The sequence below is a fragment of the Erigeron canadensis genome, chromosome 1 (genome assembly GCF_010389155.1).
Source record: "Erigeron canadensis isolate Cc75 chromosome 1, C_canadensis_v1, whole genome shotgun sequence".
In the NCBI taxonomy this organism is placed as follows: domain Eukaryota; kingdom Viridiplantae; phylum Streptophyta; class Magnoliopsida; order Asterales; family Asteraceae; genus Erigeron; species Erigeron canadensis.
The window spans coordinates 36,647,180-36,658,768 of NC_057761.1; the positions used below are offsets into that span (position 1 = coordinate 36,647,180).

Here is an 11,589-nt window from a genome sequence, read left to right on the forward strand (position 1 = left end):
AACATTTATTGTTCTTGATCATTTGAACCCATATAACCGTTAAAAAGATTGCCAACTTTTTTTTCTTATGTATTTTCCAATGGAATCATCAGATGATTCCACTATCGCTCCTCCTCCTCCGCCACCACCACCACCACCGTCTTCTGAACCCGCCTCTCAGGTACATTCCCTTTAAGATTCTAATCCTGACATATAAGATCAATCTCTGTTAATTATTTTTAGTTTTTATGAAGTTTATATGATAGGAATTTGAAAATCTTAATTATCTTTTTAAAATGTTATAAGTTGTTTAAATTGCATGATTTCCAATATTGATGAAAGTTGCATGATTTCCAATATTGATGAAAGCTGCGGAATGATGTATCCATGAATTTTTGTTTCATTATTTTAAAAGGTTTCTATCTTTAACAAAGTTAATGATGCTACTAAATCTCTTTCAATCACTTAGAAGTTGTATCTTTCAATATGCAGTTTTCGATTGTTAGTTAAAAGTTTCTGATTCTTTTTTACTAATGTAGGAAGATCATTATGTAGCATCAATAACAGAAGAGCATGAGGTAACCTGTTGGGGTTGTGGTTTGATCCTTATTCTTTCGCCCTATACGCCCATTTTTAAATGTGGCTGGTGTGGAGCCATTACAAATCATAATGCAGTTAAAAGTTATGTTAAGTACTTTTGGTGGAGACGTCTGCGAGACAGGTGTTTCGTTTGTGTTCTCGTACTATTTATGATCTTCATTATAGGTAAGAGTCGCATCCTTTGCAATGAGCCAATTTGAGCTATATATATTATCTACAACAGGTCAATTGAGTAATAGTAATTTTTATATCTATTTGTGTATGCAGGTGGTGGTATATGGGCTATTTATCCTATTGTCTTTTCCATAAGTTATTTTTGTGGCATATTCAATATGACCATGTCTATTTTCTTTTCAATAACCACAATTTTGACATACATCTTTTCTGCATTCCGTTCTCCTGGTGAAGCCCCGCTCATACCCTGGGGTAGCTATCCAGCTGTGGGAAAAGGTGGTCTTGAAGGCTACACCTTTTGCAACTACTGCCAAAAGCCAAAATCATCTAATTCTCATCATTGTCGTTCGTGTGGCATCTGTGTGTTGGACATGGATCATCATTGCCCCTTTGTAAGCATTCACCTTCATCAACTTTCATTGTATTTAGGTGGTCTTATTGACACATACCACAGTGGCAGGCTGATTTTAGTCTTGTTCAGTCACAAACAAGTCAAATGGGACGACCGGGTTGAAAGTTGTAAAAAACTTATTTTTGATGCCTGACAAACTTGTACACTGTTTTATTTAATTAATAGATTAATGTTGTAATATTATTGCTTTTGTGATCATTAGTAATGAATTAATAGCCTATAAAAACTGGACTAAAGATGTTTTTAATTCATGTCAGACCACCAACCCGGACCCATTATTCCCCTTACGACCCACCCATCTTTCCACCCCTAATATATTTGTTATGAAGTGTGAACCATGCCTCCATCGGGCTTTCTCTGTATTACTTTAACTTTTGGCTAAGAATTATAGGTGACAAGAGTAACAAAAATATATCGAGGGGAATAGAATAAAGTTAATATATCTCATGAACTTAGAAGCATCAACTGTGGCCTATGATATGTAGTGCAGATTACCGTTTTTCCATCTAAAATTTTAGTAAGAGTATTCTATCATTTTAAAGAAAAGTTGTTTCAAAATGAATATATAAATGTGAAGACTAATAGAAATCACAAGAAATTTGTGAAATTCATAAGCTATACATCTGCAGAACTGTCCCCCCTCTGCAAAATCTGTCATAATACCTTGGATTTCTGATGAACTTCCCACCAAATGTGATAGGTGGATACATACACATGTTTATTCAAGTATATGCATTATTGTTGGTACATTGTATACAGATATGTGTATGTATGTATGTATGTGTACTAAATGTCTGAATTTTATATATGCAGATTGGGAATTGTGTTGGTTCTGCGAACCATCGTGTCTTCATCCTCTTTCTCATCTCAGCAGTGATAAGTAACTTTTATGTTTCAGTCATATCTTCATTCACAGCATTTCACATCTGGCCACCATTACGACACTTTCCTATCTCGGTTCTAAGTAGTCCCGTTGACTACACGTTGGTTTATGGATTTCTCAAGCAAATTGCTTTCTCATTCTTTACATCCATAGAGTCTTTACCCATCAGAGGTTTTGTTCTCATTTACCTATTTATCGCAAGCATTTCAGTGGAAGTCGGGTTATGTGTGCTTTTGTGGCAGCAAATGTCTTACATATACCAAGGCAAGACATATTTAAGCTCCCTGAGTTCTCGTGGGAACCGGAATAGCAAAAAAGACTGCCAAAATATCGTTCGGTTCTTTGGGTGTCCTTATTCTGCGACTAGATATCTGCTAGGTTTTTGGAATTCTAGAAAGACTCACAAGAAGTGAACCTTTTTGTACTCAATAACCAATATATACGAGTAGGGGTGTAGGGGCGTGATGAGGCCACGTTTTATGTTTTAAAAAAGAATTTTTTTTCTCTGATCAAAGAAACTTTATAAGTTATTTGCTTTAACATGGTTATTATAGGCACAAACAAAAATTTTGATATTTAGATTTAAAGTGTAATTAGTAGCTAATAAACTATGAAAAAAAGTAATCAGAAAGTGATTAACTTGAAGCCCAGAAATTTCGTGATTAATTTGGAATATGTAAGATTTGATTCAAAGCTTCAAAGATTGATGTCAAAAAGTCCAAGTGTAACATAGAATAATTGATTGATATTGAATAATTGATCCATATATTTCCTCTTCGACTTCATTATTGAAAAGGAGTGTAGGGATATATCAAGGTATACATGGCCTACATGTTTGATGCTTTTGATATTTTTGTGGCATCTTATTCTTACCCTTCTTCAATAAAATCCGCAAACAAGATTGAACTCTACTGTCTTATAATGGGAATTCAACAAAGCATTTAGCTATTAGAAATTGATGTGACTTGCTAAAAGCAACAATATAGCATTCTTGTACTAGATTAAATAAGTAAACAAATGAGATTAGTTACCTGGTGAGAGTGAGTCGGTGACTTAGATGTATGCAGCCTAATTGAGATATTCAATGATTGTTTCCGAACCTTTTTTTAGCCCCCTTCTTTCTCTGGTTAGAATTGAACATGATATCTGGACAGGGTGATCAACTTTCTCTACTTTAAATTATTGATCTAACATTGTCGAGCACCAAGATGATTTGTTCCCTATCAGATTAAAATTAAATTGGCAGTTGTGATTTGTTCTAGATTAACATTAACCGGCCTAAGTCAAGACCTGTATCAACAAAAACCAGGCCACTTATTGAAGGTGCAGACACTACTATCCTTTACCAATTCGAATGTAAGTGAAACTGGGCAGATACCATGTTTTACCAAAACAAATACAGTAGATAAAATGAACCCAAGTCTATTTCTGATGCTAAAGAAACCAAGTTATGTGAAGGTCCACATGAAACCAACACCTAAACAATGCAAACAAAGAGAAAGACAGGACAATGACTACAAGCAAACTAAAATCTTGAACAACAGCGGTATAACGCCAAAAATCTCAGACCAAAATCTGGGTATCTATTCTGCCTGGTCAACTTCAGCATAAGCTGTCTCTACTTCAGCTTTCTCGGCTTCTTGAACCTCCTTCTCGGTCTTTTTACCTTTCTTACACTTGTAGTACACACTCATAAAAGTTCCAACGGCCCCATACTTGTTCCTGCATTGCTCATAAAGCCCTGCATCAAACATCCTCCAGAATTTCTTCTCATCAAGCTCTGAAACAGCATATTGTGGCTGAAATCCGTGATTCTCAATCAACCAAGTTTCCAATTTACGAACCGCCTCAACACCATCAAATACCTCACCCCTGAACACGGGTCCTGGTGTATAGTAGACTCCAACATCTGTGTACATTTGTGCATACTCTGTATCACCTGGCCTGCATTCTTGCTCAAACCCTGGCTCAGGGTATATCATTGTCTTACATGGGAGCTTGTAGAGTCTGTGTGGGCATAGCCAAAGGGGATAAATCTGTATATAAATTACAATAAAAGCATCAGAAAACTTGTCTCCTAATAGTACCAAGGAGCTGTCAGACTTGATTTTGTGGTATTAATTAAGCAAAGCCAGATAACCAACTGAAATAAGATGAAAGTAAAAAATAGTGTTTATGTCTAGAGAAATGTGAAGTAAATTTGAAAGGGGTTGTACCTCCATTTCACGATCGACCCATTCCAGGGCATCAGGGACCTTGTAAAGGGGAACAAGCAAATCTTGAATAACATGCATCTCATGATAATAGTTTCTGATGGCTTCACCTTGAGTGGCCTTAAGAAGAGAAACCTTTGGGGGCATCAACCAGCCAAATAGATATCTGAACCAAAATTGATCAGCAAAAGGAAGGATAAGTTTCCCTTCCCAGTATAAGCACCGAGTGTGTCTATGGTAATACTCTCTAGTCGGTATGTATTCCACAAACTCTCCTTTTTTCAAAGCTGTTTCAGCATGTTGGTAAAACCATGGCTTGAACCACCAACCGACACTATTGATTGTATTCCCTTTCATTTTAGCCTCTTCTTTGGAAGCGTATTTTCCAGTCATACAAACGCCCTCATGAGGATTGTAAATCATTGTTTCAACAAAGTCGGGTGTGTTTTCATTGTCATCGTCCCCAAATCGAGGGGCGAAAGAGTCAATGTACCCTTGTGCAAGATCTCTTACATTGCCTCTAACGGGTTTGTATGTTAGCTTCATGTATTCCTTGATGGGAATAAGTTTGATTTCAGCTGACATCAGTAACCCAAGAGTTCCTTGAGACCATGGAATTGCATAAAAAAGGTCGGAATACTCGTTGTCCTTTGTGGCTCGAACCACTCTGCCATCAGCTAGAACGATCTCATAAGCCACAACGGTATCAGAGAAAAGACCATACAAATGGGAGCTTCCCTCGATTCCATAGCCATTTATGAGCCCACCAACAGTTAGATCATCAAGCTCAGCAACAACAGCTAGAGCAAGATTCATTGGGCAAGTAGCTCGTGTGATTTGACCCATATTGACCAATGGCTCACATTTAGCAATCATTCTTTCTTGATCTATTTCAAGAATGTTACGGAAAGCCGAAAGGTCAACTTCAAAATGCCTAGCCCGTTTGTAGTCAACATTTCTCATTCCAACTGCAATCCAGGGCTTTCGGGCTGTGCAAACAAGACCATCTTTTGACGGGTTCCTTTCCTTGAGACGTTTCTGAACTTTCTTGACGTTTTCTTCATGTTCCTTTTGGCGTTTCTCATAGGACTTCCAGGCAGATCTAACGTCACCAAGATACGTAAGGAAGTAGAGGGTGAAAGAGATGGGAAGTACCACAAAGATAACAAGAATCCATCTAAACTGGACAAAATAGTCCACCCACACCTTCTTCCTTTTCGGGCGCACTAATGGAGCCTCAAGATCCGCCATTACTCAAGACTATGATCTATTACATAAACAATAACCCAGTATTCATTAAATCAATCATGAACAAATACACTAAAGACATTACAAGACATTAATCTAATTCATAACAAAACTGATATAACTATTTTAAAAAAATGGACCAAAAAGTACTATCGTTTGGAAACATAACTTGTTTTCAAGTATTTCAAGAAGCATGTGAGTGATGTTCATAAGATCACAAGTTACAACACATGCACCCCAAAAATAGCCAAACAAACAGTTTTGAGATCAGTGTAGATCCAGTTATAGTAAATACAAATGACATTAAATTCACATTTATGAACATTCATATCACAATTTTACAAAGTTCAAAACAATCTCTGTCAGGCCCACATCAATAATAACCACAATCTAAAATTTCTAAAGAAGCTTATACTATCACATCACATTCAAATTTCAAAGCCCATGTGAACCATGTTATACCAAATTACTCACACAAATTCAACTTTCATCCAGCAAAAAAATAAACCTAAAAGTAGCCCAATTATTAATTTACTTTAAAAAGCAAATAACCACACATATTTACAATTTGGTACTCCGAACTTTTTTTTTTTAAACGGCAAATTTGGGCTCAGCGGCACTCTGTTCAAGTTACTCATATGTACGTGGCTTAACCGCATAGTTAATTATTTACAACTTATTTTAAAAATCTACTACTTTGTAGCTTCTAAATAAACTAAAACCATGATAATAAAAATTAAAATCAAGACTAATATCATTTTTTATTACAAGGGTTCTTCTTGTACAAAGATACACTTAAACCCCAACTTAAAAAAAATGTAAAACTTTTCTTAAAAAGTGTAACTTTTGTATCTTGCAAATTGACAGAAAAAAAAATGGAAATAGTGACTAAAAATTACATCAAATTAGTTTGTTTTCATTTAAGTGCATGCATTAATAGATCTAAAAAAGTTATTTAAAAAAAAAAAAATTAAAATACCCATAATGTAATTGCATAGCCTTAAAAATGAGCAGATCATTACAGGCACTAAAATCACCTTTGTGTGTGCATTTGAACAGGTCAAAAACTGTGAATAATTACAGTATAGAAATATATAACAGGGAGAGAAATGAGAGATGAGATTTGTTACCCAAAAATTGAAGAATGGATCCGAAATGGAAGAAGAGGAAACGGGTCGAATCTTTTAAGAGAGAGTATAGATATAGATAGATATCACTGCTGAGTGGCAGCAGCAGTGAGTGGAGTAGGAGAGACTTTGGAGAAGATGATGGGGGCTATATTTTTATAGCCAAATTGTGGTTGGTGGGCCGGTGTTCACGTGACTAAATATATAAAATATACAACATGTAAATGGATTTTTTTGCCTTTAAATGAAAAAAGAAAACATTTTTCATACCAAGTTTTGGATGATACACCATCAAAATTAAGTATGTTTACTTTATAAAATATATTTAGTAGTATATCATCAAAATTTAATAGTTTAGAAATCGTTTCCCTTTATTTATTTTTTTCAATTTCTTTTTATGTTTGTTGCTTAACTAGGTAAGGGAAGTATGTGGTAGTTAAACGTGGTCATGACTCATGACAACCAATGTTTGTGAAATTCTATATTCATTAAAAGGATTAATCACTGGATAACAGTATTTATTCTTTTTATACATGATTGCTCATTAAACCAGAATATTAATGTTTATCATCAACAAACTTTTTAAATTGGTGACCAAATATTCAAGTCACATTATATATGTTTCTCTCTCCTATTCATATCTTCAAAACTCCTCTCTCATCCTGAACATTTGGTCAATCATGTACAAATTTGAAAAGTTTATTGGTGATACACATCAATATTCCAGTTTAATGAGCGACCATGTAGAAGAGAAAAATTACGTAGGTTATCCAGTGATTAATCACAAAAATAAGTTTTATAATACATAGGAGTAAAAATAGAGAAATAAGCTCATGTGAACGCTTGTTAAGATTTAAGATGTTAGTTTCTCACTATTTATAGTGTTTTAAGAATATGTTTTTGATCTTCTTTTGTGGCACCTTTTATGTCTCTCTTTTTATCATCGAAGAGGGTATGTTTGAAGTTAAAGCCACAGTCGGAGACACATACCTTGGTGGTGTGAAGATTTTGACACCAGAATGGTGATAATCACTTTGTTCAAAAATTCAAGAGAAAACACTAAAAAGATATCACACGTTCCTTTTTATTGTGTAGTAAAATTTTGAGATGTATGTGACTAATATTGAAGAGAAAACACTAAACAATTGTATCTGGTTTCAATGTTTTTTTAGTGTGACACAAACATACATATGGGTGTGTCCAAAAATGAGATCCCATCCAACCAAACAAAGTGATACGAATGGGCTGGCTGTCACGTTCTTTGTACAGTATCAACATGCCTTGTATTTGGGTCCTATTGGCTAAATATCTAAATACTCACTCTATCTCTCATGATCTACTGTTCCAACGTTTTAAGATATCTATAAATCAAATATATCCAGAATTATGCCAAAATAAAAATAAAATACTCATACATGATAATGATATTATGCTTGATTAGTTAATTAACCAATATGTTCATTTATTCTTCAACAAAATAGACATAAAATAGTTAATGACTGATCAATCGAAATTTTAAGAATGGGTCTAACAATGTTCAAACAATTAATCAAAAAATGATAATTATTAATTGAGCCGTGGGTTGTAAATTTGAATTGCGCATAATAAATACTCTGGTAAAATTTACCGGCCATGTAAGGATTATGGGTCAAGTGCAAATCTCCACCTTCTCTAATTTGTAGGCTTCGTATTTTGTTTGGAAAAAAAAAAAAAAAAGAAGAGTAAGGTTGTATAATTGTGTAAAAAAAAGAAGAGTAAGGTTGTATAATTGTGTTTAATAACACATAATGGTTTAGTGTTAAATGATTTTTAAGTCTGAATGATTTAAAAACTCTGAACTTGATTTTGAATGAAACAAGTATATTTGGTTTTTGTTCTAAAAGTGCAATCTGAACGATTAAAAATTATCATTTTAACTTTTTGTGTAAATGTCGACTACAATACGTTTTATAAATTTATTCTGATTTGAGCATATATATATATATATATATATATAGGAAAGTTATTTGTAGCACATGTACTTTTTGTAGTATATGTGTAGCTACATATGTAACTTACCTTACACATTTCTTCTTTCTTTTTCCTTCCATCTCCGACCACCACCACCATGATCATCTCCGACCACCACCATGATCCTCCGGCGACGGCGATCATCTCCGGCGAGACTTACACATGTGTAACTAACTTACACATGTGTAAGTACAACCTTTTTTTTAGCATTTTAGCGTTTAAAATTTCTAGGTTTTTTCCTTCGCGAGACAACCACCACCAGCCACCATCATCTCCGACCACCCAGCGACGGCGCCGGTGTCGGCAGCAAGGGCGGAGCCCGTACCGTAGCACACCGCCACCATCTCTTCAATCACCGCCCATCAAATCCATACGATTCCCATATGCGTCCCTTGACGATTAAGTTTAGAACGGATAAGGGCCACTGGCCCGTACCGTAAACACCCGAAAACGAACCTGATAACTTACACATTTGTAAGTTGTACTTACACATGTGTAAGTTTCGCCAGAGATGATCGCCGTCGCCGGAGTATCATGGTGGTGGTCGGAGATGGAAGAAAGAAGGAAGAAGAAGTGTGTAAGTTAAGTTACACATGTTACACATGTACTATAAAAAGTACATGTATTACAAATATCCCACCCATATATATATATATAGTGAAAAGTTATTTTGAGAACCCATTTTTTTTTGTGAGAAACTTTGAGAACTTTTCAAATCAAGCCCAACTGATGAAACATCTTTACATGAAAATTGTTTTTGATTGTTTTCTGAATAACTTATGTGTAATTTTGAAGTTTATAATTGTGTGGAGGCATGGATTATCATCCGTTATACAATTATGTTGAGATTTGGATTCTTGATCACATGTGCACGAATATTGTAATGATTACATGTGATCGACTTACATACATGTGATCATAGCAATATTTGTGCACATGTGATCAATAATCCAAATCTCCACTTAATTGTATAACAAATGATAATCAATGCTCCACACAGTTATAAACTTCAAAGTTACACATAAGTTATTCAGAAAACAATCAAAAACAATTTCCATGTAAAGAACAATCATCGGTTGGGCTTGATTTGAAAAGTTCTCAAAGATTCTCGCAAAAAAAGGGTTCTCAAAATAACTTTATATATATATATATATTATTGAACACAAAGAAACATTTAAAACATTAGATTCTTCGTGGTTTCAGACATTTACCTCTTCAGATGCATGTGAGTCGTGTTATCGCACCCTTGGTCTCCAGGGATGCCTTCCATACTACTCGCTTGGATGTCATTGTTGTGGCTCAAACTACTAACCAACTAACATGACTTTCTAAAAAAATGAAAAAATATATATATATATATATATATAACCTACAAGATTCTCTTACATCAAAAACCATTAAATTTTGCAAAATATAAGAGTAAAAAATTCCATTCAAATTTACAAAATGAACAATATTTAATCTTAAGCACATCAAAATATTTGATTGACAATTTGATCACGTAGATTGGCCATATATTGACCCCATTTGACTCCATGCATGTCTTGTTCCTCAGGCTCCTCATCCGCATTATTGTTCTTCCCAAACAAAGATGATACTTGCGTCACATTCCTCGATGAGAACCAATATACTACTAGATTTTGACAATACACCACTAAACATGTTTTACATTGTTATACAGTATACAACACTGTAAAGCAAGTTTGGTAGTGTATTACCAAAATCTAATGATGTACAGATCACCTCCCTAATAAATTGATTTTGAATATTCCATTTTCCTATAAAGTTAAGCATCGCGAAACAATTTGAAATAATTGAGTCAAATTTGTACAACTAACAAGGCATTTATTAACGTTGAATAATAAGTAATAACATTGCGTTGGTACTTAAATTATTGTCCTTTTGCATGAAATGTAACGTTCCTTCCTAAAACAATTAATATATAATTATGATCTAGTTTTCAAGTTTAGTATAGTGTTGGAATTCATGTCATTTAGCAAACAAAACAAAAAAAAAAAAGAAAAAAGATAGGTAATACGTACAAGAAGGGAAATGTAAAATAAAACATTCTTATAGAAAAAAACTAGCCTTACAACATGATAACATTAAGTTAATTTTTGTCTAATGTATTCATATAATAAGCATAAGTTTAATATTTTTTATAATACAACCCCTAAAAAACTTTACTAATTGCATATCTACCCAAGTTATATTTAAATTAACACTTATCCCATTTTCAGTTTTCTCATCATTATGACCATTATGCCCCTTCTCAAATAATTCATTCAATTAGGTCATTGAGTCTTTTTAAATATACCTATTACTCTCTCGGTCAGTAAATATACCTATTTTTTTGTCATTATAGTGTTAATACTTATAACCTTTTGATTTCACAATTCTGAATTGTTTCTTTAGTCGTTATCCTTTGGGTTTATTTCATAAGAAGGTAACCTATTTATACGAAATTCTTATTAAAGATAACCTATTTTGTTTTCGTTTATTTAAAGGATCCTATTTTCAAAAAATTCATAATAAAGGGTATATCATTAGTTTTTGACCGACGAAGCTCGTTAAGTGCCACGTCACCGATTTCATGTCATCAGTTTTGATGACGTGGCACTTGACTTTGACCGACTCATATATATATATATATACGCGTTAATGTTTGTAAAAAATGAGATAGTGGCGTGTTTCTTGAACAGATAGTGGCGTGTTTGTAAAAAAAATTGAGAAATGATATATGATTTTGTAAATATATCTTACCAACTATTTATGTCGTACTTGTAAAAAATTGGGACATGATATAACATCTAATTGTTATATCCCAAATATGATGATACCCACAAATCGATGTTGTATTACCAATGAGATTTACAAAGTCATGAGATATAACAGTATAATTAGTAAGACCATCGTTCATGAATGACACAACTACAGTAACAC

At 33.9% G+C, this 11,589-nt stretch overlaps 2 protein-coding genes across 2 annotated transcripts; one reads left to right on the top strand and one right to left on the bottom strand.

The window, feature by feature from the left end:
* The first annotated feature begins 79 nt into the window (after positions 1-79).
* Positions 80-2,461, top strand: LOC122591357 (protein S-acyltransferase 11-like). Its single transcript, XM_043763625.1, has 4 exons — positions 80-160; positions 519-744; positions 847-1,145; positions 1,979-2,461. Exons 1-4 carry the CDS (start codon positions 80-82, stop codon positions 2,459-2,461), a joined length of 1,089 nt encoding a protein of 362 aa, XP_043619560.1.
* A 993-nt stretch (positions 2,462-3,454) lies between these two features.
* LOC122601571 (delta(24)-sterol reductase-like) lies at positions 3,455-6,760 on the bottom strand. Its single transcript, XM_043774324.1, has 3 exons — positions 6,640-6,760; positions 4,265-5,528; positions 3,455-4,084 (listed from the first exon to the last, which is right to left on the bottom strand). Exons 2-3 carry the CDS (start codon positions 5,510-5,512, stop codon positions 3,632-3,634), a joined length of 1,701 nt encoding a protein of 566 aa, XP_043630259.1. The 5' UTR covers positions 5,513-5,528; positions 6,640-6,760; the 3' UTR covers positions 3,455-3,631.
* Positions 6,761-11,589: the final 4,829 nt, after the last annotated feature.